At 49.6% G+C, this 26,792-nt stretch overlaps 1 protein-coding gene across 1 annotated transcript; it reads left to right on the forward strand.

The window, feature by feature from the left end:
* The first annotated feature begins 223 nt into the window (after positions 1-223).
* LOC108524445 (beta-crystallin B2-like) lies at positions 224-11,297 on the forward strand. Its single transcript, XM_017865554.1, is given in 6 exon segments — positions 224-653; positions 4,078-4,196; positions 7,335-7,391; positions 7,393-7,468; positions 8,905-9,047; positions 11,032-11,297. Coding segments are annotated over 6 exon segments (618 nt in total). The 5' UTR covers positions 224-599; the 3' UTR covers positions 11,201-11,297.
* Positions 11,298-26,792: the final 15,495 nt, after the last annotated feature.

The following is a 26,792-nucleotide window of genomic DNA, read 5'->3' on the forward strand; positions in this document are numbered from 1 at the left end:
GTAACATGGGTTCTGTATCAGATGATTTCACTAATGGGGACGTAAAACCAGTGGCAGAGAAGAGAAATCTAGGTACCGGGATGGGGAGAGGAGTCCCAGAGAGAGGGTGGGAGAAACAGCAGGGGGACAGGGAACTTTGTGAGTTCCTAAACTGGGCACCACCACACCACAAAATACAGCCAATGCATAGGCTTTGTTTGTTCCACACAATTTTATTTAGGAAATTTCTGCATAAAGGCAGAAGTTCTGGGATTGACTGTTCTATATTCTGCATGGTATCCATTGTCTGGGGTTGAGTGTTGGACCTCATTTAAGCTCAGTTTATCACTGCCCCCCCTTTTTTGGGAGTAGACTTCATTTTTCCCTCCTCCTGGAGCTGGCCTGGATAGATATAAATGAAGCTAAGGACAGAAGTTCAAGTAGCTGCTTACAGACCCCACAGCTCTGGGACAGCCTGAAACCAGGGGGAAAAGAAGAATATTTGGGGCCAGAGAGGAGTGGTCCCAAGTCCCCACACAGTGAAAAAGTCAGTGGCTCCTCCAGGTCCTCACTGCTGCTTCCCATGTCTTCCAGGTCATTCCTGCACGGGACAGTCCACCATGGCCTCAGACCACCAGACCCAGGCGGGCAAACCACAGTCCCTCAACCCCAAGGTGGGTACCTCTCGGAGGAGGGGGCATGCAATGCTCCTCTCCCAGACTTAGTTGCCCTTCTGTAAAATGGGCTTGGCATCTTTCTTCACAGGTACCTCCTCTCCACCCCTGCCCCTCTCTGGGACTCAGTCTCCCCTACCTACACACTTGGGGCTGATTCTGAGAGTCCCTCCCCAGCCCATAGCTGGCATGCTGGGATTCCCAGTACCAGCCTCCAGCTTTAGAGACTTCAGTTTCTCTCCCTTATCTGTTTTCCCACACCCTACTGTCCACAGGGCTCCCTGAAACTGGAGTAGACCCTCATTCTCAGTCAGAGATGGGATTAGTAGATGGAAGGTGGGTGTGAGTCCTGGCTCTGCACCTGCTGTGTGACCCGGGCCAATTATTTGATCCCTCTGAGCCTCAGTTCCATCTCTGTAAAAGGAGGAGTCAGATTTATTGCATAGGGAAGTTGTGAGAGCCAAAGAAACCAGGCTCAACCTAACACCCAGCCCGGGGTGTGCAACCACCTAACACCATCAAATAATCCCTTCTTTGATTTCTCATCCACCTGCCCACCCAAGGGCAGCAGGATCTTATCACAATGTCAGAGACTTGTCACACCAAGTCTGCCCTCAAACCTCTATCGAGGAGCACCCACCTGGCTGCCCTCCTGTGCCTCTCTGCTTTGGTAGCTCCAGGCACAGGTTCCTTCAGGAATGGCCCCTTGGTCTGACTCGGTGCCTCCTGGGCCAGGCAAGCCTGAGCAGATGCAGCCCCTCACCTGTTCACCCCGATCTGTCCCTTATGGGGCTTACTTTCCAGAAGAAGGACAGACAATAAATAAATGAATATATGATTTCCAGTAGTGAGAAGTGCTACAAATAAATGTAAACTAGGGGAAGGGGCTCCCGAGAGTCGCAATGGTTGTGGTAGCTCAGGTGTTCCAGGAGGGCCTCTCTGAGGAGGTGACTTTGAGCACACACCTGGGTCAAGTGAGGAAGCGGCTATGTAAAAATTGGGGGTGCCTTTGTGAGGCCGAGACAGGAGGATTGCTTGAGCCAAAAAGTTGAGGCCAGCCTGGGCAACATAGTGAGATCCCATCTCCACAGAAAAATTTAAAATATGGGTGAGGGTTGATGACAGCATCCAGACAAAAGGAACATCAGTCACAAAGACTCCAAGGTGGGAATGAGCTGGGTGAGTTTGGAAAAAAGCAAGAAGCACTGTCCACTAGACCTATGATGTGAGCCACATAGGTAATGCAAAATTTTCTAGTAGCCACATCATTACAAGTAAAAAGAAACAGGTGAAATTAATTTTCATATTATATTTTATGAAACCCAATATATCCAAAAGATGAGCATGTTAATGTATAATCAATATAAGAATTATTAGGCAGATATTTTACATTATTTTTTCCATTCTGAATTTTCAACATATGATGTGTATTTTACACTTAGAGCACAGTATAAGTAATAGTATGGACTAATTATGCGTGCTCAGTAGCCATATGTTACTAATGGCTGCTGTGTGGGACAGTGCAGTTTTAAAGGATTACACAATTTGTAAAATGTTGCCCTCCACTCTATTGATTAATAATAACAATGCTAGTGAGCTCCTGGGTCCTCTGAGCTTCTGGGCTTTCAAATGTATGGAGAAACTACCCTTCCTCACCTGCCTACCCCTATTCAGGTGGGCACCCCAGGCCTGCTCCCTCAGAAACTGCGTTTGATCAAGATCCCAGTGTTACGTGCACAGGTTAGAGTCCGCAAAGTGCTGCTTCAATTTCAGCTGCATCAGACTAGCCTGGGCTTCAGTTTCAGCTCTTCCACTTACTCATGTGGGATCTGTAGCATGTCTTTTAATTAACGTAATTATGTCTCCCACAAGCAGCACAAATACTATGTGCTAACCGCCCGCAAGCTCTTGTCTCCCAGGCCAGGGTAATAATAAACTAGCCCCGAACTTCCACATTCTTGATTCCCCATTTTACAGATGAGAGAACTGAGGCCCAGAGTATTGAATTGCTTTTTAGGTTTGCACAACTGGATGTAACAGGACACAATGGAGCCCTTGTCTCCTGACCCTATCTCTAGCCAAGTCAGTGACAGTAAAGGGCTGGGTCACTGATTGTAAAGGCTGGATTGAGCCCATGGAATTCATCTCTAAGCCCTGTGGGGCACCCCTTTTCCTTTCTTTGTGTGGCTAATTCCAGGCCTGGGAGTCAGGGCTATGTTTATCCAGCCTGTGCTGACCATGTTGATTCTGTAGCTTCCCCCACTGGGAGTGTGCTGACCTGAGCCCATCTTTTCATCCACGGGCAGTTTGCTGGGGAAATGTGGCTGGAAAAGCTCTGCCTCCAAAATTCTCACTGGAACCATGAAAGGTGGCAGCTAGCCTCAAGGTTAATTTGGATGTGGGAGATGTTGGGTGGGTCTCTTCACTTTGCAGAGCTTCAGTTTCCCTGATGGGGATCTCCTGAGCCCCCTTCCTTGGGCTGATAATACCAGGTGAGGCAAGGGGAGTGAAGTCCTCTTAAGAAGTATTTCAAGGGGGAGCTCATAGGGACACCTGGGAATTCTGTGGAGGCTTGGAGAAAGGGCCCAGGTGTGTGTAGTTTTATGGGCGAAATGGAGGTAAGGGGTGTATATGAAGGTACTAGTGCAGCTCTAATGGGAGGAGGAGAAGCTCAAACGCGTGGTCTAGCACGTCAGTACTCCTAATTTGGTCCATAAGCCAGTGGCACCAGCATCACCTGGGAGATGATTGGAAATGCAGAATCCGGGGCTGCACCCCAGACCTGTTCCCTCAGAAACTGCACTTATCCAGATCCCAGGTGCTACGTGCACATGTTAGGGTTCGCAAAGTGTTGCTTCCATTTCAGCTGCATCAGACAAGCCTGGGCTCCAATTTCAGCTCTGCCACTTATTGGAATCTGTACCATATCTCTTAATTAACATAATTATGTCTCCCACAAGCAGAGCAAATATGGTGTGCAAATTATGCTCCCCTGAATCCTTCTAACAAACAATATCACAAGGCAGTTTCTGTCTTTGTTTCTTTTTCTTTTTAAAAAAATTAGAAGTGGGGTCTTGCCATCTTGCCCAGGCTGGTCTGGAATTCCTGGGCTCAAGCAATCCTCCCACCTCAGCCTCCCAAAATGCTGGGATTACAGGTGTGAGCCACCACACCCGGCCTGGGTTCTGTCTTTATTTCCCATTTTACAGATGGGGAGACTGACAAAGAGGACAAATGCAGGCTCAAGGTCCCATAGCTGCTTATAGCCAGAGCCAGGGCTGTTTGATTTTTATGTTTGATTTGTCACTCTGGAGGTGAACCCTTCAGCATCCTTTGGGTTCTCTGAGCTCCCTCCCCATGTCTATCAGTCAACTGTCACTCCTCTTCATCATGATGAGGGTCTGAGTCTCGCTTCCTGTTGCAGATCATCATCTTTGAGCAGGAAAACTTTCAAGGCCACTCGCATGAGCTCAATGGGCCCTGCCCCAACCTGAAGGAGACTGGTGTGGAGAAGGCAGGCTCTGTCCTAGTGCAGGCTGGACCGTAAGTACCTGGGTGGCCTCTCCTGGTCAGGGACTTTGGGTGAGGTGATCAGGTTGTGGACTGGGGGAATCTACCCTTGCTGTTCTCCTATCTGCAATCTGGGGACCAAGTTTTGGGGACTGGCAGTGTATGGAGATAATTCATGCTTTGCAGTCAGATAGAGCTGGGTTCAAATCCAGGCTCCACCACTTCTGGGCTGTGTGGTGTTGGACCAGGACCTTCCCCCTCTGAGCCTCAGTTTCCTCCTCTGTAGGATAAGGATGACCATGTGCTCTGGGGATGAAGGGAAAGGGTCATGTAGAAAGCCTGATACAGAGGTCAAGGCAGGAAGATGGACATAGTGACTCATGAAGCTTTTAGAACTGCCAATCTCTGGTTCCAGGAGGGTCCTCAATCCTGGGAGGTTTAAGGCTGGATGTCCCAGCTCTGCATCCCCTCCTCCCTTCCCAAATCCTGACAATACTGGGTCTTTACAGATTTTTTGGCACACTTGGGGGCCAGGTCTGTATCCAAGAGAGAAGGGGAACTGAATGGTTGACTCACCTTATGTCATGTAGCTGAGCATAGTCCTATGTGAGCCTGCAGAGTGTCTGGGACACAAACCACAGCTTCTCTCATTACTCCTTCTCTGTCAAAGCCTCAGGATGTAGAAATGTCCACTGGTGGCCAGTAAGTCAGGTATGGCTGGAGATCCTAAGGTGAGCCATACCACACCTCAAGGTTCTCAGGGAATTCTGCAGAGTTCCACGGCCCTACATGGGTCAGAACCTGAAGATGTGCAGAACATAGCTAAAGCAGTGGCTATGCCAAGCCTTGGTCATCTGACATGCTCAGGGAATCTGTTGCATCCAAGAGAATCCCTTTCTGGATAACTGAGATTTGACTATTTAAGCATCACATCTGATTTTCAGCTGCCTTTTCAAATATTTTGATGAAAAAAAATTTCCCAAAGAGATTTTACACTCTTGTGCTTTTTTAAAAAATACGACATTTAATATTTTTATTAACTATCATTTATTGTTTAAAACTAAGAAGATATGGTTTAAGGCAAAAAACCGTATGACTTCTGTTCACTACTCAGAAGTAACCATTATTAAGATTTTGGTATGAATTTAGATTTCCTTCTCTCTCTCTCTCTCTCTCTCTGTGTGTGTGTGTATAATCAAATCAAACTTGTATCATACTAAACATGGTGTTTTATTACTCACTTTGGAAACTTTACAAGGTAGCATGAACTCTCTTCATGTCATTAAATAGCATTTTATGTTGGTGCTTTTCAAAGTCGTTTGAGGAAAATTCACATCAGATTGACAGAAGGGAGATGCTTTAAAATGGAGGTTCTCGGGCCCCACTTCAGTCCCACTAAATCAAACTTGGCTCTGGAGCCTGGAATCTGCATTTAACAAGCTTACCTGGTGATAGTTACACCAGTTACATTTGATAACCCACATGCTATGTCATTACTTACCATGGCTTTGTAACAGTCCATGATTGAATATGCCATATCCAGGCCCTGATTGTAGGATGTTTTAGTTTTTCAGTTACTGGATATTATAAACAATGCCACAATGAACATCCTTATTCAGATATCTGTGATCCCTTGACAACTGTTTTTGTTTGTTTGTTTTGTTTTGTTGAAATGGAGTTGTAGCTCTTGTCACCCAGGCTGGAATTCAATGGCACGATTTCAAGTCATTGCAACCTCTGCCTCCCTGGTTCAAGCAATTCTCCTGCCTCAGACTACCGAGTAACTGGGATTACAAGCATGCAACACCGTGCCTAGCTAATTTTTCGTATTTTTAGTAGAGACAGAGTTTCACCATGTTGGCCAGGCTGGTCTTGAGCTCCTGACCTGAGGTGATCCGCCTGCCTTGGCCTCCCAAAGTGCTGAGATTACAAGCATGAGCCATGGCGCCCAGCCCCTTGACAACTGTTTTCTAAGGACCCATTGCCTAAAGTAGAATTACTGGATCAAGACTACTCTTCCAAAAGAGGATAATAAACATGATCTCCTCTTTCATTAATAACTTAGATTATTCCTCTGAACAGCCATTATTGCACATGCTGAAATGTTTGCCTCTGCACTGGTTGGCCCCAGAATGCTAATCATTTTGAGATTTGTGTTTTTTTCTCCTATTTTTTGCCTTCCTCTATTAGCCATGCCCGACCTGAAGGCCATCCCTCACTCTTTAGTGTGCTATTTTTCTTCTAATGTGGATCTATAAAAACAGAGTTTGGGCAGAGTCTAACAACAGGGACAAGAGAAGAAACAGATCCAAAGAGAGGGGTTTGCATACAACAGAGGGGGTCTGGGGTCAGTTCCCAGTGGTGAAGGCTGACTGTGTATCTCTCTCCCCAGCTCCATTTGCAGCCGTGTCATAGCTTGAAATCTGTCACAGTGGGAGCATTTACACCATGGAAATTGGCAAACACTGCAAATCAAGAGTGTTAATTTTTGTTTTGCTTTTTTGAGAGTTGGCTTTTTTTTTTTTTTTTTTTTTTTTTTTTTTGTGGAGACGGAGTCTCGCTTGTCGCCCAGGGCTGGAGTGGCAGTGGCGCGATCGTCAGCTCGACTGCAAGCTCTGCCTCCCGGGGTTTATGCATTCTCCCTGCCCTCAGCCTCCGAGTAGCTGGGATTACAGGCGCCCGCCACCTGCGCCTGGCCTAGTTTTTGTATTTTTGTAGTGTAGAGATGGCGGTCTTCACCGTGTTCGCCAGGATGTCTCGATCTCCTGGACCTCGGTGACTCCACCCGTCTGCCTCCCAACAGTGCTGGGATTACAGGCTTGAGCCACCGCACCCGCCTAGAGTTGGCTATTAACTTACCAGTATACTATTGGGCTTTAGTGCATGGCATCTATATATTGTATTTGTTGCGGGGCCGTTATTTAGGACTGCCTTCTTATTTCTAACTGTGTTCCAGGTGGTTAAAGGCAGCATAGCCACTGAAGTTCTGGCGATAACTGAGGGGACGGTGCACTTGGATTCGCTGTTGCTAAGGTTCGGGTGGGGGTACTACATCTTGCCGGGTGGGAAAGAGTGAACCCCAGGGGTCAACGTGGTAGCCAGGATCCTTCGCATAGGAACGCTTTGGAGGTGGAACTGACCTGCCCCCTTTCCTTTCTGTCTCCATGGCAGCTGGGTGGGGGCTATGAACAGGCCAACTGCAAGGAGTGAGCAGTTTGTGTTTGAGAAGGCAGTACCCCCGCTGGGGACTCGTGGACAGCAGCCGGAGGACGGACTCCCTCAGGCTCCCTGAGGCCATCAAAGTGGTGAGCCCCCTGCCATCATTCTATTTCCTCTCTCTGCCCATCATCCTACTTTCTGTCTCTGCCACCTTGGAGCCGGAGGTCCTGAGACCAGGAAGGAGCCTGCCCCTCTAGCATTGTGCCCCTTATGATTGGTGAGGAACCTCCTCACTGGGTGACCTTGCAAAAGTCATTTTACTTCCCTAAGCCTCAGTTTCTTCATCTGTAAAATGGGCATATTGGTATCTACTGTCTTGAGATTCCAATGTGCTTATTAGCTTGAGGGTTGTCACGCTGCACAACTCCAGGGGGCTCCAATCACAAGATTATGAAATGCTCCAGAGGGCACTATACACATTCTATTTTACGTGGTTGGTGCCCCCCACCCCGCAGGGTTGGGCAACTGTCGTCACAGAGTCATTGCTCAATAACCGGTAGCCATCAGAAATACAAGAAATTCTGAGTTCAGGACTAGAGAAGAAGGTGGTTTAGCTCTTCTTCAAGACTCGTGCCAGTGTGAGTTTTCAGTACTTCTGAGATCCTGATTCTTACTAGTGTGTGAGTGTGTAAACTGTCAGGGAGGGGACAGGGCCCATCACTGCTCAGTTACACTCCCAAACCCTCCAAGCCCAGTCTAGCTCCTCCCAGGACCTACTGGAAGGTTGGAGAACACTGGACTTCACACCCCACAGACCCAGGTTCCCATGTTGGCTGTGCTGCTCCCAGCTCTGTGACCTTGAGCACGTCATTTGACCTCTCTGTGCCTCATTTTTCTCATCTGCCAAATGGCATAAAAGGATTTTATGTCTAAGGGATAAGGGTTTTCTTATCTAAAAATCTTATCTTAAACTGAAAATGTTTAAAGGATTAGATAACTAAGGAAAATGTTATAGGAACAGGAGGATGGGAAGAGATGCAGAAATGAAGAAAAATCAAAATATCTCAGGTGCCTATTAGAGGCACAAGTAGCCTATGCATGTGTGTGTGTGCCTGCCTGTGTGTGCATGTGCATGTGTGTGCACGTGTGTGTGCCTGTGTGTGCGCGCCTGTGTGGGTGTGCACGTGTGTGTGCATGTGTGTGCGCGCATGTGTGGGTGCCTGTGTGTGTGCATATGTGTGTGCATGTGTGTGCCTGTGTGAATGTGCACTTGTGAGTGGGTGGTAGATCGTAGCTGCCATTTATAAAAGAGAAACTTGAGGCATAGGAGGAAAAAATGACATTTCAGAATCAAATATTCCCCAAAGTGTTGCAGAGTGTCTGTTACATGAAAATGGCCCAGCAGAAACTTAACAAATGGCTGTGATCCAACAGCAGTTGTCATAGACACGTGGTAGGTGCACTGGGCAGAGACTGATGTGTGGGACATGAGGATCCCAATTCTGGGGCATGAGCATGGGGTGGGAAGGCCAACCCTGGGCCCCGTCACCCATACTCACTTCCCCACATCCTCTGCCAATAGGACAGCCAAGAGCACAAGATCATCCTCTATGAAAACCCGAACTTCACCGGGAAGAAGATGGAAATCATAGATGACGACGTACCCAGCTTCCACGCCCACGGCTACCAGGAGAAGGTGTCATCTGTGCGGGTGCAGAGTGGCACGTAAGTGCATTGCCAGCCCTGGCTCACCCTGCCCCAGGAACTGAGACTCCGGGGTCCTAAGTCCTGCTCTGCCCTGTATACACTGGTGATATTGCACACATCAGTGTACTCTGCTGACCTCTGGCTTCCCACTGGAAAGTAAATGGGAATTCTCTGCGCACAGGTGGCTTACAGCCCCTGAATTTCTCCCTAGAGCTGCCTTTGGGGAAATGGCCTTTGGAGTGGAGAAACCTTGGCCTTTACCTCAGCCCCAGTGAGCAAGACACGTATGCCAGAGAGGCAAGTTGAGGCAGAGGGAGGATTAGGTTGAGGCAGGAGGGGAAGGAATGAGTTGAGTAGTCTGAAAGCTGTGAGAAGCAGGAGGACCAGCCCATGCTGCCTTTGACCGCATGTGTCTCTAAGTTTGGGAACAGGAGGTGTCATTTTCCACTGAATTGAAGTTCCTGGGCACATCGACCCTGGCCATCAGCAATGAGGGATTTCTCATGGTAAAAAATTTGGATTCCATGGGGGGTCCACAGATGAACTTTGGGCAGCGGTGTGTCGGAAATAGCTTATATCAGCCTTTTTTTTTTTTTTTTTTAATTGAGATGGGGTCTTGCACTGTCACCCGGGCTGGAATGCAGTGGAACAATCTCAGCTCACTGCAGCCTCCGACTCCCAGGTTCAAGCAATTCTCCTGTCTCAACCTCCCAAATAGCTGGGATTACAGGTGTCCACTACCAAGCTCAGCTAATGTTTTGCATTTTTAGTAGAGACGGGGTTTCACTGTGTTGGCCAGGTTAGTCTCAAACTCCTGACCTCATGATCTGCCTGCCTCGGCCTCCCAAAGCGCTGGGATTACAGGCGTGAGCCACTGCGCCCAGCCTGGAACCGACTCTTACATTTTCAGAATTTGTGTGAACTGGTTGACTAATCATTGGTAGCTTGAAACCAGCCACAGTGGGTGCATTTACAGCATAGAAATCAGCAAGTGCTACGAATTAAGGCTCTTTCCCCCCAACAGAACCAGTTTAGCCAAACATACTGGCTTCTTGGGGTTTGTCAAACTCCTAAAGTGGTGTGCAAAGTTCTCTGCTCCTGTTCTCCTTCATTCCCTCTTTCCCTTCATTCATTCATTGATTCATTCATTCATCAGTGCTATCATATGCCAGGCATTGTGTTAGGTGCCCAAGGTGAAGGAGATTAAAGAGATCTGGCTTCTGCCCTGTGTAGCCAACAGTCTAGAAGGGGCAACTGTTAATAATTTAAGAATCCACATGCGTCTAAGCTACTTCCTTGAAGAAAAGATTCTTGAGCTGAGATCTGAAGGAACAGTAGGAATTGCGGGGGTAAAGAGGCCAAGAAAGAGCGTCCCAGACAATGAGAGCAGCATGTGCAAAAGCCCTGTGGTGCATGTGGGGGGAGCCTGGTAGGTCTGAGAAACTCTACAAAGGCCACTGGCTGGAATGCAGAGATGTGAGAGCATAAGAATGCGAAGTAGAGCTGGAGGTGTCCAAAGAGACTGGCCAGGCAGGTCCTTGCAGCCAGGCCTGTGTGCCATTTTCTGGAGAGAAGACCAGCACTTTCATTAAGTAGCCCCTGGAACCTCTTTCATCAGAAGGCCCCGGAACCTCCCCCAGCTCTTCTTTGGCCTTGCAGCTGGGCTTGGAGGTGGGATAGGAGTGGATGGAGATGGTTCAAAGGCCTGGCTTATTCTAAACTTCAGTGAGCTTAAGATACCACCCCCTTGCTCTGACACCAGTATCAGGCCTTCAGTCAAAATTTGCTTCAGGAGGCAGTGAGCTCCCCATCAAGAGAAGGAAGAAAGCAGAGGCTCAGTGCTGGAAGGGTGGGGTGGAAAGGGTGTCCTGCTTACCCCTGGGAAGTGGCAATGGCTGGGAGGCTTCACCCTTCCTAGTGGCTTATGGATGCTCTCCCCTCGCCTCTCTTGTTTCTCTTCCTATTTCCCCACTTCACCCTCCCCTCACCTCTGGTCCTGCAGGTGGGTTGGCTACCAGTACCCCGGCTACCGCGGGCTGCAGTACCTGCTGGAGAAGGGAGACTACAAGGACAGCAGCGACTTTGGGGCCCCTCACCCCCAGGTGCAGTCTGTGCGCCGCATCCGCGACATGCAGTGGCACCAACGTGGCGCCTTCCACCCCTCCAACTAGTACCCTCCCCACCACGCCTCCTTCCCAGGACCCAGACCTGCTGCCCAGGAACCCTCCAGACCAACCAGAGAGTGAATAAAGTGTGACTTGCAACTTGTCTGCTGTGGGTCTTTGATCTCCCTAGTAGCTGGGGTGTGTGTGTGTGTGTGTGTGTGCGAGACAGCGAGAGAGAAATGAGAATCAGCATATATCTGGGCTGGGGTAGGGCAACAGGACCCTTATTGAATCTTACGGTTCTGCAGCTGCTTAGCTGTGTGACCTTGGACACAGTGCCCAACCTCTCTGAGCCTTTGTTTCTTCATCTGACTTGAAATTCCCTTGCCTCTGAGTGGCTGCCTTGGTTAGCTCCTGAGCCCCCTGTTACATGCTGGTTGCTGAACACAGTCATTCTCAGGGGCATGTGATGGGTGCCCCAGCCCTTAAAAACATGTTCACTGCCCGCCATTCTCACATTATCACATTATCCCCTTGAGTCTGAGAGTCTTTTTTGATTTGCAAGAGAAGCCAAGAACCCTGAAACCCCCACTCCAGCCCAGGGAGAGGTCAGAATGCCCTGTTTGTGAGTGTGTTCATTCATTCATCATATGGCTGCGGGCAACTGTTAGTAATTTAAGAATCTACACAACATCTAAGCTACTTCAATGAGGAAGAGACTACTGAGCTGTGAGGATCTTGGCTGTAGCCAGGCTCAAGGTGATGCAATGATCTGGGAATGAAGGCTGGGTTTATACTGCTGTTCTGGGGCATTGGCCAGGGATAGAGGCTCAGGCAAGTCCTTTTGCCTTCAGAGCTTTGATGCTTCTACTGAGGAAGATGGGAGAGAAACAGTACCTTCCTAATGGGATTGCGACAAGGCTGAAATGAGATGCTGCAGGCCTTCTGTCTTTAGACTCAGTTTTTGTTGGTTAATATGCAGTGCAAATACCTGCTTCCTGGGTGCAGCCTCTTGCCACTTCGTTTTTGGTATCTCTTGATGCCATTTTAAATTTTAATGTAGTCAAACAGCAATATTTTCCTTTAGGGTTTACGCCTTTCATATCTCCTTGAAGAAATTCTTCTTTCTTTTTTTTCCCCCAAGACAGAGTCTTGCTCTGTTGCCCAGGCTGGAGTGCAGTGGTACAATCTTGGCTCACTGCAACCTCCACCTCCCGGGTTCAGCAGTTCTGCTTCAGCCTCCTGAGTAGCTGGATTACAGGCATGCACCACCATGCCCGCCTAAATTTTCTATTTTTAGTAGGGGTTTCACCATGTTGGCCAGGCTGGTCTTGAACCCCTGAACTTGTGATCTGCCTGCTTTGGCCTCCCAAAGTGCTGGGATTACAGGAGTGAGCCACTACACCCGGCCAACCTTGAAGAAATTCTTTCTAATCCCTGGTTACAAAGAAATTCCCCAATATATTTTTTTCCCTATACTTTTTAAAACTTTTGCTCTTCACATTTGCGTTCTTAATCCTTCTGGAGCTGATTCTTGCATGTAGTGTATGGTGGAGATTCAGTTTCCTTTTTTTTTTTTTTTTTTTTTCCACTTTGGACCTCCAATGTCCTAAAATCATTCGTGAAGGAGTCCATTTGCTGCACTGTGGCGCAGTCACCTTGCTGATCCATCCCCTTCCCCACAGGTGGGGTGATTTCATGGGCTGTCTTTTCTGTTCCTGTAGTCAGTGTATCCCTGCACTCTTGCCACTTTATGTTAATGACTATTGCTTTGTAGTCAGTGTTGAGGTCCCTAAAACAGGGGCCCTCAAACCCTGGGTCTCCCGTGGCCAGAAATGGGGGTTGCACAGCAGGAGGCGGGCATTGCAGCCTGAGCTCCGCCTCCTGTCAGACCAGCGGCAGCATTAGATTCTCACAGGAGTGCAAATCCTATTGTGAACTGTACATGCAAAGGATCTAGGTTGCATGCTCCAATGAGAATCTAATGTCCCCTGCCCACAGCCCATGAAAAAGTGTCTTCCACAAAATCGATCCCTGGTGCCAAAACATTTGGGGACCACTGCCCTATAACATGATTCTTCAGGAATGTTTTAGAAATTCTCGCCCCTTTAGGACTCCATTTAGAAGCATTCCCTCACATTTGGAAAAGTGGAAAACCTTGTTGAATAAACTAAAGTGGTTAAAATGATTATCATAAAGGTAGAAACCAGTAAGTGTTCCATATACATCATGGAATACTATGCAGCCATAAAAAAGAATGAGTTCATGTGCTTTGCGGGGACATGGATGAAGCTGGAAACCGTCATTCTCGGCAAACTGACACAGGAACAGAAAACCACACACCGCATGTTCTCACTTACAAGTGGGAGTTGAACAATGAGAACACATGGACACAGGGAGGAGAACATCACACATTGGGGTTTGTCAGGGGTGGGGAGCAAGGGGAGGGAGAGCATTAGGACAAATACCAAATGCATGCAGGGCTTAAAACATAGATGATGGGTTGATGAGTGCAGCAAACCACTGTGGTACATGTATACCTATGTAACAAACTTGCACGTTCTGCACATGTATCCCAGAACTTAAGTAAAAAAAAAAAAAAAAAAAAAAAAAAAGTCGGGCAAGGTGGCTCACGCCTGTAATTGCAGCACTTTGAGAGGCTGAGGCGGGCAGATCATGAGGTCAGGAGACTGAGGCCATCCTGGCTAACACAGTGAAACCTCATCTCTACTAAAAATACAAAAAATTGCCGGGTGTGGTGGTGGGCACCTGTAATCCCAGCTACTAGGGAGGCTGAGGCAGGAGAATTGCTTGAACCCAGGAGGTGGAACTTGCAGTGAGTCGAGATTGCGCCACTGCACTCCGGCCCAGGCAACAGAGTGAGACTCCATCTCAAAAATAAATAAATAAATAAATAATGTTAAAAAAAAAAAAAAGAAACCAGTAAGTGCTCAATAAATGTTACTATCATCTATTTCTTCATTCATTCTTCAACCATTACCTACTGAGTGCCTATCTGGATACTTGACTTAGTACCTGGGTGATGAAATAATCTATAACAAACCCCCATGACACGAGTTTATAACAAACCTGCACATGTACCCCCGAACCTAAAATAAAAGTTAAAAAAACAGAATCCACACAAGTCTAAGCTACTTCCTTGAGGAAAAGACTCCAGCTGAGATCTCAAGGAAGAGTAGAAATTACAGGGGTAAAGAGGCTAAAGAAGAGTGTCCCAGATGAGAGCGGCATGTGCAAAGGCCCTGTGGTGGGAGGAGCCTAGTAGCTCCAAGAAACTCCACAAAGGCACGGTGGTGGCTGGAATGCAGAGATGTGGTGGCACATGGAAAACCTTGTTAAAGTGGTTAAAATGATTGTCATAAAGGTGGAAACTAATACACGCTAAATAAATGTTACTTTTATCCATTTCTTTATTGATTCTTCATCCAATACTTACTGAGTGTCTATTTCACTCCTGGAACTGGGCAGAGTAGGGATACAAAGTACTAAGACAGATTCCCTGTCCTTAGAAGCTCTCACTCTGGGGGGATTGTAATAGTTTGAGGGTAGAGCAATGGTGATTATTATGGATTGAATGAGAACCCCCCCAAATTCACATGCTTACTTAGTACCTTAGAGAATGTGACCTTATTTGGAAACTGGGTCATTGCAAGTGCAGTTTTGTTTTAAGCGATAGGGTCTCACTCTGCTGTCCAGGCTGGAGTGTGGTGGCACAATCATAGCTCACTGCAGCCTCCAACTACTGGGCTTTCAAGTGATCCTGTTGCCTCAGCCTCTGGAGAAGCTGAGACCACAGGTGTGCATGACCACACCTGCTAACTTTTTAATTTTTTATGTAGAAATTTGGCGGGGGGGGGGGGGGGTCTCACTGTGTTGCCCAGGCTGGTCTTGAACTCTTGGCCTCAAGCAGTTCTCCAGTCTCCACCTCCCAAAGTACTGTGACTGCAGGTGTGAGCTACCATGCCCGGCCAAATGTAATTAGTTATATTAAGAGTGGATCATACTGGAGTAGGGTGGGCCCCTATTGGAATGTGACTGGTGTCTGTGAAAACGGGAAATGTGGAGACAGCCACACACACAGGGAGAATGTCATGTGAAGATGATGCTGGGGTGATGTTTCTGCAAGGCAAGGAGTGCCGCAGATTGTCGGCCACCCACCAGAAGCTAGGAGAGAAACACGGAGCAGATTCTCACTTGCAGCCCCCAGGGGAACCCAACTCTGCCAACGCCTTGACCTCCGACTTCCAGCCTTCCTGGGAACTTCCTAGAGAATGCCCTTTCCGTCCTCCCTCTTCCTCCCTCTCTTTCTCTCTCCCGTGGAGAGTGCTCTGCGCCTCCTCCCTACTCACCTCCCCTCTGAGCTTACAGTTCCCTCCTCTCCGGTCTCCACAGGACCGGAAGGACCCTTTATACCGGTCCTCAAGGTTCCACTTCCCCTGCAGCCACCAGGTGTCAGCAAAGCTTCATCCTCGGGGTTCGCGGCCGGGCAGCCCGAGCTGCGCAGGCCCTGATTGGAGGCAAGCGCCGTCAGTCACAGGCGTGGGCGAGGCCTCGGAGCCTCGTCACCCTCGGTAGGGAAACTGAGGCTCAGAGAACCCGGAGCCCAGTTTTGTCCCCGGGCCGCCTCCAGAGCCCAGTGTCTTTCTGCAGCCTGGCTTTCCAAAACTTGTTGGGGGGGGGGGCGGGAATCAAACAAATCCAGCAACCATTCTTTGTCTTTGGAAGGTGATTCCAAGATTCCGAAGCGCTTTCTCACCCATGATGTCACTAGAAGCCGCGGAGCAAAGCCCGCCACTCAGACATGTGACAGAGCAACCGCTCAGTGCTTCAGTTTCCTATAAATTGGGAGCAATAATAGTGCCGCTCAGAGGATTGCAGTGAAGAGTCCAGAAGATGACGCTTATGAAGTTTAGGGCGGAGCCAAGCTCACAGCAAGGCCCTGGGTAAATGAGCGCAGTGTGAGAAGTGCTCAGAGGTGCCTGTGGGGGGCGGGTGGGGGCAGGGAAGGCTCCCCGGAGGAGGAGGCTTGGGTTTTGTAGGAGTAGGAGTTTGCCAGATGGCCTGGATGGAAACCCCTTCCGCATGTTCATTCACCAATTCACTCATTCATTCCTGTCACAAAATTACAATACATTTAGTTTAAAGGCCTTAATTGACTTTTTTTTTTCTTTTTCTGAGATGAAATCTCGCTCTGTCGCCCAAGCTGGAGTGCAGTGGCACGATCTCAGCTCACTGCAACCTCCTCCACCTCCTGGCTATTTTATTTTGTATTTTTAGTAGAAAGGGGGTTTCAACATATTGGTCAGGCTGGTCTCGAACTCCTGACCCCAGGTGATCCACCTGACTCGGCCTCCCAAAGTGCTGGGATTACAGGCGTAAGCCACCACGCCCAGCCCTTAATTGACTTCTATTTGCCATTCTAGAATTGGGTAACACCTCATTCTGTAAAATAGAATATGTGTCCAGATGAGTTGAACAGAAGAGATTTCTTTACAGACAGCAACAGGCAGAAGGAAGAAGATACAGGGAACAAAAAAGCAGAATGGTCCTTTCAAAGTTACTTTCCGTGTAAAGGTTAAATCCTAGGGAACTTCGTTCTCCTGCCGGCTGAAACTGGAAGGCTGGACAAACACCTTGGTTTGGGCTTACTGGTGTGGCATGTCAGCACGAGTCACTCCATTTTGGTTTGGTCAGTGGGGCCTAGGGCAGGAGCTCAGTCCAAACCAATGGCCTCCTATAAACTTGAGCTCTCCCATCTTCCTTCTGCCGTCCTTGCTCTGCTTTCCTCTTCTTCTTTGCCCTTTTCTTGCTCTTCCTCCTGGTCCTCTAGTTTCTCCTGCTCTGCACCCCCACTTTTCTCCAACCTCCAACTTCTCTCCTTCCTCTCCTCCTCACTCTCATGTCCCCAGATACAGCCACTCAGCCAGGCCCCAACCTCACCCTCTAGCCTGATGGGGTGGAGGGACGGGCAGCTGGAGCAGGTGGGCTTATGAAGGTGGACAGACCACTGTCTCTAAGCAGCCTGCGGAGGGCCTGCCTGACCATTTGTAGGAGCCTTGGGTTTCAGGGGAACTAGTTCTTGGTGTTGGAGAGCTGGACTCAGCAGCCAGACTAGTCCCTGGGAAGTGGGCTGGAGCCTGGCAGAAATGGGGAGGAAGCCACAGGGCAGCCCTAAGAGAGGCAGTGGAAACAGCCCCAAGTCAGGCAGTGGAGCCAGAGGCCCCTGAAGGTCAGGCAGGGCTAGAGTCAAGTCCCAGATCTCCTACTCATTGACCTTGTGATGGCAGGCAAATGACCTTACCTCTCTGAGACCCTGTTTCCTCATCTAACCAAGGGCCATGGGGTTTTTACCCCATTGGTAATTCTCAGACACCTGGTCACCGACCTGACATGAAGTAGTTGCTCAATAAATGACAGCCTAGTTGCCTTTTCGCTCTTCATTCATTCATTGAATAGTGACTGGGGACTCTCTCCTGTGCTGCCCGCTGCTCCATGTACCAGAGACACAAAGCAAAGGAGCCTGCCTGTCGAGCCTGCCTGTCACTTGTTACCAGGAACTCCTGCTCCCTCCTAGGGCAGCCCCTGGTTAATGGAGCTGCGAGAACGCAAGATGCTGAGCCGTGGGGTGTGCATGAGAACCGGGAGGGAGGCTTTATGCAAATCAGGGTCCAGGTGCAGCCCCAGGCCAGGTCAGCTCACGGCGGGCAGGCAGGTGAAACTGGAGGAAATTAGAGATACATTGGGAGGGAGGGGGAAAAGGTAAAACCTCTCACCTCCTCCTCAACGCCTATAAAGGTCTGAAGCTTGCTCAAAGCTAAGAATTTTAAATCCAAACTCAGACATCAGCCAATACTAAATGTTTGCAAGGATTGGGGAACAAAAACTCTAAAGTGCTTCTGCAGTGATGTAAACTGGTGCCATCACTTTGCAAAAATTAGAATTTGACAGATTCTAACAATGTTGAAGATGCAGAAATCTGGAGGCCCAGCTATTTCTTCACTGGGTGTTTACCCTGGAAAATCTCTCCCACATCTGTACCAGGAGATAGGTTCAGGATGCTCAGAGCAGCGTTGTCTGCACTGGCAAAAAACTGGAAACAACCTACATGTCCCTCAGAAGGAGAATGAGTAAATAATCAGCATGCAATAATATTATCATGCAACAGACAAAAGGGATACACAAGACCTTACGTATTCAACATGGGCATGTCTCAGAAATATTGCTGGAGGTAAAAAAACAAAACAACAACAACAACAAAAACAGGCAAGTTACAGAACAATATTTGGTATTTATAAGAATGTTTCTGGCCGGGCGCAGTGGCTCACGCCTGTAATCCCAGCACTTTGGGAGGCCGAGGCAGGCGAATCACAAGGAGATCAAGACCATCCTGGCTAATATGGTGAAATCTCGTCTCTACTAAAAATACAAAAGTTAGCCGGACGTGGTGGCAGGTGCCTGCAGTCCCAGCTACTTGGGAGGCTGAGGCAGGAGAAGGCATGAACCCGGGAGGTGGAGCTTGCAGTGAGCCTAGATGGCGCCACTGCACTCCAGACTGGGCGACAGAGCGAGACTCTGTCTCAAAAAAAAAAAAAAAAAAAAAAAAAAAAAGGACCTGAGAGCCCCCAGGAGAGACCGAGAGGCCTAAGGAATGCAGTGACTGTGGAGAGAAGAGGAGGGTGGCTCTGGGGGATGTTTCCGGTGAGGGTGGTTGGAGGCCGTGTCCACCTCACTGTAGTCGGGTTGGAAAAGAGGAAAGTGTGTCCATGTGCAGGGTAAGTGTCGATATGTCAGCCCTGGGCGCATCACTAGAGACACCAGGCTCACTCTGTGTGGCATCAGATGCTGGACCCAACTGTGGATGGACTTGGTTGTATCCATCAGAATTTCCAAGCACAGAAAACAGTTTTGACTCCTATGAGTTTAGTCCAGACCCTAGCGGGCTGTGCATTGGGCTCTATTGCCTCATCTGTCTTTGCCTTCCCAAGATGGCAGAGCCTGCCTTGTGTTACGGCACCACCTGTTCACTTCTCTCTCTCCTGCTCATGGGCATGTCTTACTAAGTGGCAGGTGGCTCCTCCAAGGGCCCCACAGAAGCTTCTTAGTGGGAAGATGCTCACGGTCAAGGTCTCTGGGCCCAGGGGTTTTGTCTTACATGCTACTTATCCGAACATGGCGAGGAGCTAAAGCAGCTTCCACTGCCATGAGCAGGAGCACAGTGAAAATCAGATTCAGCGCAGAGCCCTGCTGCTTGCCTGAGTCTGGGCTGTATCTCAGGAGAAATCAGGGAGATTTCCCAGCATATTATATAGTCACCAACATGGAAGCCATTGCTCAGGGTGCAGGTGAGCCTGAGATGCCCCCAGGGATGCACAGGTGGGGTGGGGGGGGCGAGTCACCACAGGATGCAGGTGAGCCTGAGATGCCCCCAGGTACGCACAGGTGAGTTGGGGGTGAGGGGGCTGCCTGAGTCAGCTCAGGGTGCAGGTGAGCCTGGCAGATGCCCCAGGGATGCACAGGTGGAGGGTGGCCGAGTCAGCACAGGCTGGGAGAGGGAGGCTGCAGGCAGACACAATGGTGAATGTGGGCACCCACCACTGTAATGCTCATGGAGTCTGAGGCAGAGGAGCTGACACAAGCTGGAAACTGAAGCCTGGTGTCCAAGGCCTGCCCCAACCTATGCAGTGAGAGAGGAGCACAAGAGAGGAGTCCAGGATGTGGTGGACTCAGACCCTGATCCCACCATGGGGCTGGAATGCCCAGGCCTCCTTTTCTTCCACCCTCTCCAGAGAAGAAGCTGCTTCTGCAAACTGTTTCCATCTGAGACCGCCCAGCCCTCCCTGAGCCCTGGGTCTGGGGGCTGGGATCACACTGCAGACCCAGGATGGGGAAGGTTTGCTTTATCTGTTAAGGGAGCCTTGGGAGGAAGCACCTGCCAAGACCATGCAAAGGTCTCTGCTCAGGGACTCTGCTGGGCCAGAGAGGACACGGCGGCTGAGTCCCTATCGGTGAGCCCAGGGCCCAGCCCTGAGGCCCTGGCTCCTTACTGAGCAGTTGTGTAGGGACCACAGGGCTGTACCCCCCGTGCCTCTCCTGGTCACAGGACACACACTCCACCATGGTCCAGAGATCTGACAGCCTAGTTGGTCTCTGCCATTCACCAGTCACTGTCTGCTCGCACATCCACAGTTCTACTCCCAAGCATGGGCCTTGCCTTCAGTAGTCAACTCAGAAACCCCAGACACTATTTTCCATGCCAACTGGCCTGCCCACCACCCAGAAAAGCCCTGGACACTGTGCCATGTGGCTGGCCCCACACTGGGCCAGGCCTCTGTGAAGATAAGGAAACATGGGAGGCAGGAGGTCTGGGCTCTGCCCTGGGGAGGGAGAAGAATGGGACACAGGCAGTGGTCACTGAGCAGAAGAGACGGAATGAGCAGAGGATGCTGCCAGGTGCTGAGTATAAGGAATCATGTAGCTGAAGGTATTCATCTGACATATACCAGAAACTAACACAAAATAAGAAAATAAACAAAACCAAACAATCCAACAAAACTTGGGCAAAGAACCGATAGACATTTCGGAAAAGAAGACAGGAAATGAAGTAACAGATAAAGGAAAAGCTTGCCCACATCACTAATCATCACAAAAATGTAAACCAAAGCCACACTAAGACAGCGTCCTCATCCACATAAAATGAATGTTGCCAAAAGCAAAAACAGAATTTTTAACAGGCAATCACCAGTGTGGATCTGCAGGCAGGGAACCTCTTAGACACTCTGGGTGGGAATGGAAATTGGTGTACACACTACGAGCAATAGTCAGCAGTTCCTCCTCCAACTAAAAATACAACCACTACGTCATCCAGCAATCTCAGCACTAGGAAATACAAACTACATGGATGTATTATGCTCCCGGATTACAAATGACACAGAAGAGCTACAGTGATCCAAACAATATATTGGCATTAACACAAAAATACAGAACAACAGACACAATGAGGAAGCCAAATACCAAACCCAAATTCATATATGATAGACACATTTTTAAAAGATACACGCAGGGGATGGGAGACTCTGGGCTGCCTTCGGTCGGGCTGCAGAAGTGTCCTGGGGGAACCTGCAGCCGCCTCTCACCTGGGTTCTGGATGGTTTCTACTCCATGAGGATTTCCAGAGTATCCCTCAGCCACCGTCAGAGTCAGGAGGGCTTCAATGGGGCTGCGACCATCTGTCCCAGCCTTTCCTGTCTCCATGACACACCGTGTGACCTACGTATACTGCAATATGTAAATGTGTGTACTGAAAGTGTACAGTTAAGATGACCTACAACCGATGCTACTCAAAGTCTTCCAGAGATTTTTCAGATATCCCCAGACCAAAACAAACTAGTGACATTCCATGGTTTTGCAAACCAGAACCAACAACTGCACAGAAGTAGCTCCCTATGCACCAGCAGACACTATCCAGACCCGCCCCTCACTCACAAATGTAACAAACGAACATGAACCCAGGCAGTCTTCACTCCTAAGGGCCACTTAACAACCTCTATCGGTCAGGAAGCCTTTGATCTGGGCCAGGCTGCCGACACACAGGGGTTAATTGTGCCTCTAATGGTGAGTGATGCTTCCCTTCACTGGGCTAACCCCCACCCTTGCACCAAGAGCCCCCAGGGAAACTGCTGCCTGACATCCAGGAGCCCACGTGGAATGTTCCAGCAACCTGGATGGCCTTGGCCACCTCTAGTACCAGCCTTTTCCTCTGTGGGGCTCCCTTTCTGGCTTTTTCTCGTGCAGACCCATCTAAAGTGGCTGAGATGTCCTACTCCCTCAGCCTCCCGGGTCACCCTGATGGCATAGGCATGTACCTGCATTCAAGTATGAGGTACCCATAGAACAAATTCCCTGGTGCGGGGGACAATGCCGGGGGCCTCTACCCAGCCAGCTCCAGATAAATAATCCAGCTCTGACACAGCTCAAAGACTGTGTGGTGGACCTGGAGAGACGCTCGGGGCCTGTGTCCTCTTCTGGCTCACTGGATTCTTTGGAGGATGACTCAGATACTGGGCTTAAAGCTCTCAGCCTAGGGCCCAGAATGCTACATGGAATCAAATCAGCGTGACCAGGGACCGAAGACCTCTCCTTGGCTGGGAATGGGGGATCAGGGTTTCAGAGACAAGGGGCACAGAGCGATGCCTGTGCCATCAGAGAAGGGACTGGGGATCAGGTCCACCCTGGGCTCCTCAACCTGAGCGTGAGGCCTTGCTGGGCCCTGAGCTCACCTCCCCCTTGGCAGTCCATTGTGACTGCAGTCCAGTGGGGTCAATGTCTGCCCTGATGCTGGAAACAAGTCCTGAGAGATGCGGAGGGCATCCTGTAGTGGCAGGCAGTCTGGGTGGTCCACAGGTGTGCGCTTCAGCAAGTCCTGGTAAGGGATGAGGTGGTGAATTGGGGGCCGTCTGGGGCTTAATGAGAAGCTCCTGAGCAATGCTCAGTTCTCACCCAAGGAATTCAAAGAGCAGGCCCTCAGGGACCCACACTCTTGCCAGCAAAATCTGAACTGAAAATTAGAATCGGAGCAGCAGGGTTGACTCTAAAAGGGCCTGGCTCGCTTTTCTCCCAGCTGCAGTCATTACTCTTTTCCCCTAGCAGAGGGAGCTAGATAGACGCTCATCTCACCAGGTAGCTAGGAGAGACACTCCTCTACCCACCCTGCAGCTACTCCAAGGATAATGGAGACCAAAAGACGGCGGTTGGGGAAGTAAGACGTTCCTGCCTGCACCAAGAGAGCAATTGGCCAAATGCCAACCTCAGTAGCTAAGCTCTACTGAGGCCTTGGCCCTGTTGGCATGGTTACCTCAGGCCAGGCAGGCATACTCAGGGCCCAGGATCCCTCTGCCCAACTTTTCAAATGGTCTATTCTCAGTGACTCTGGTGCCCTCCTACCCTGGGCTCACTCTTCTGAGAAACCCCTAAGCCCTCTCTGGCCCTTCAGGGGCATTAACACTCATATGTAGGACCAGGATGCTCTGAGTGACTTACTTGGTCAAGGGGCTGGTACAGCAGAGCTGCTGGGGATGGCAGAGAGAAAAAGGACAATGATATACAAAGAACCACTCAACATCTCAGAGACCAGCTTTGTCCCCCACCTGCCGTGCTCCCCACATGAACACCTGCTTTCAGGAAGCCAAAGTGGGTCCACAGCAGCCTCCACCTCTGTCCTCACTCCCAGGNTAAGCCCTCTCTGGCCCTTCAGGGGCATTAACACTCATATGTAGGACCAGGATGCTCTGAGTGACTTACTTGGTCAAGGGGCTGGTACAGCAGAGCTGCTGGGGATGGCAGAGAGAAAAGGACAATGATATACAAAGAACCACTCAACATCTCAGAGACCAGCTTTGTCCCCACCTGCCGTGCTCCCCACATGAACACCTGCTTTCAGGAAGCCAAAGTGGGTCCACAGCAGCCTCCACCTCTGTCCTCACTCCCAGGGCAGACCAAGCAGCAAGAATAGGTGACACACATCCCTGGTGACCCTGTCCCCTTCCTACCCATGCCTACTCTCCCACCAGACCTGGATTCTTCAAGGGCTGCCCAAGTCTTGTCCAGGCCTTACCTGGCTAAGAGCAGATAATCCCCTGCACCTCCCACCCTGAATCACACAGCTACGCCCAGTACATGCTACAGAGGCCCAGCACACTCTGGGTCACATCCAGAAACTCTACAATAGGGGAGGAGACATGCTGTTTCCCAGGAAGGCAGCTCCCCAGGCCTGGTCATTCTCAGACACCTCCAGTCAAAGGCTGGGAACAGCCAGCTGGGATTGCCATGCTTCACTCTGACCCACACAACTGGCCTTGCCTCCTCTATGGGGAGACCCCTGCATACAACCTCAAACCCAGACATAACAGAATGGGAGAGGCTGGATGCTAGGGAGGCCAGCCAGATCTCCACACAAAGGCTCTGCTCTTAAGAAAGAAGCAGACTTAGGGGCAAAAGTTTCCTGAAGCAACTCAGGTCAGGCCTCACATACAAGAGCCCCAAGAGGCTGCAAAGCCACCAGCTCAGCCAGCCAAGAACCTAGGGCCACACCCTTCTGAGACCCAGATACCAAGTGAGGATCGCTGGGATTCAGCAGGAACAGCTGGACGTGACAGCTGGCGGACCAATACTTCCCAACACCCTTCCAGCAAGTAGCTGTAAGTTGCCCCTCCCAAGGAGTCACTCCACTTCGGTCCTGCACCTGGATGCCTCTGTCCACGGGGTCATGATCTTTGGCCTCCTGCCATAGGGGCAGTGGGAGGCAGGATGGTGGCCTGAGAAAAGGATCTTAGACTGGGTGTCCCATAGGACCAGGTTGTGACAGATCCCACAGCCAACACTCATGCCCCAGTCAGCCCTCAAACCCTAAAACTCTCCAAAGCCCTGGATATAAATAGCCTGTGCATTGCTAAGCAGACACTTCAGGGAACAATCTGCTGGCTGTGAAGAAGATGCAGCCTCAACAGGGTTCCATGAGCCTTCTGCAAGCAAAGCCTTCTTTGCTTGGATGCCTAGTAAAAGCACTAGGGAAGCTCTTAAAAGATACAGGGACACCTACTCATCTGACAAAGGGCTAATATCCAGAATCTACAAAGAACTCAAACAAATATACGAGAAAAAAACAAACAACCCCATCAAAAGTGGGGAAAGGATATGAACAGACATTTCTCAAAAGAAGATACTCAGACAGCCAACAGACACATGAAAAAATGCTCATCGTCCTCTCGCACTCGCCATCAGAAATGCAAATCAAAACCACAAGAATACCATCTCACCCAGTAGATGGCACTGTAAGAATAGGAAACAACAGGTTGGGAGAGTGGGAAATAGGAACACTTCCTTACACTGTGGGGATTGAAACATCAACCATTTAGGAAAGTAGCAATTCCTCAAGGACCAGAACTAGATTTACATAACCCACCATCCCACTACGGGTATATACCTCAAAGGATTAAATACTACTAAAGACACATGCACACGTATGTTTATTGGGCACTATCACAATAACAAAAGACTGAATCACCCAAATGTCTCGGACAGACAGATTAGAAATGTGCACATATACCCCATGGACATGCAGCCATTAAAAAAGGATGAGTTTGGTCCTTTGTAGGGCATGAGCAGCGGAAACCATCATTCCTTAGCAAACTACACAAGAACAGAACCAAACACGATGTTCTCCTATAGGTGGGAATGAACAAGAGATCACTTGGACTCGGGAAGGGGGGGACATCACGCACTGGGTATCATGGGGAGGGGGAAAAAGGGAGAGGGAGGATTGATGGGGAGTTAACATGATATAAATGAAGAATTGATGGTGCGACGATGATGGGGCAGCCACCAACATGGCAAATTATACATAGTAACAAACCTGCACGTTATGCACATGTACCTAGAACTTAAGTATATAAAAAAAAAAAAAAAAAAAAAAAAAAAAAGATTACAGGGACACAGGAACAGTAGTGCAGGTGTGTAAATTCAGCACTGTGGGAGGCAGAGGCAGGAGAAGAGCTTGAGAACAGGACTTTAAAAGACCAGCTGGGGAGGAATAGTGAGACCCCATCTCTGCAAAACACAACAATTAGCATGGCATGGTGGTGCAGGCTCATAGTCCCAGCAACTTGCGAGGCTGAGAAGAGTGGATTTCTTGAGCCTGGAAGGGTCAAGGTTGCAATGTCCACGATCATGACACTGGGCTACAACCCAGGCAACAGCGCAAGATCCTTTTACAATCAATCAAACAAACAAAAAACCAAAGATGCCTGTCTCCTGCCCCATCAAATAAACGCAAATCTCTGCAGGGTGACACAGAGTATTAACATTTTAAATTTTGCCTTTGTTGAAGTAAACGCATAGTGATGGCTGAAAACCACTGCGTTGTGTAAATATACTTCCTATGACTTATTTGTAGCCCTTTCATATCTAGGAATTTCTACAGACCCTCTCTGTCAGCTTCGGAAGCCAGAATGGGCAGGGCCAGGTGTGAGGTGTCCTAGGACACTGAGGGTAGAGCACAACTCCTAGCTCAGGGGACCCATGTCTGAGGCTAAGGCACCCAACTGGGGTTCAGCCTATCTTCAGAGGGGAAATCACACCTCAGAACCCCAGAGACCCAAAAGAAAGCTCCAGTTCAGCAGATACCTGACAGCGGGCCCTGGATTGGCTGCCCCAGGGAAAACTGCCATTGCACTGTCAGCTCCCTCCAGCCCTCTCTCAGGTCCCAGCAGGAGGTGGCTTCCCACTAAGCTCAGAGGTCTCAATAAATGGCATGTTGAACCTCAGAGGAGTTATTAAGAGGTCTACAGTTACCTCAAGACTCCACCTGACTAGGGCCAAAATGAGTCCTTGGAGCGCAGCCAGGAAGAAAGCAGGGCAGAGAGGAAACACAGGGAGAGGGGCCCTGGGACCACGTCAGATACGGAGGGAACCAGGGGAATGACAGCAGCCCTGATGATTGTGCTCCTCACAGCTCCTGCATGTCTGTGTCCCCTGAGAATTAAGGGAGAGGAGCTCACTCTTGCCCTTCACCTGTTCCTGGGCTCTGGCAGGCTGCCCTGTTTCCTGCCCCAGCCTCACCCACTCTCCGCACTCCTCACCACTG

The sequence above is a fragment of the Rhinopithecus bieti genome, unplaced genomic scaffold (assembly GCF_001698545.2).
Source record: "Rhinopithecus bieti isolate Rb0 unplaced genomic scaffold, ASM169854v2 scaffold_82929, whole genome shotgun sequence".
Taxonomy (NCBI): domain Eukaryota; kingdom Metazoa; phylum Chordata; class Mammalia; order Primates; family Cercopithecidae; genus Rhinopithecus; species Rhinopithecus bieti.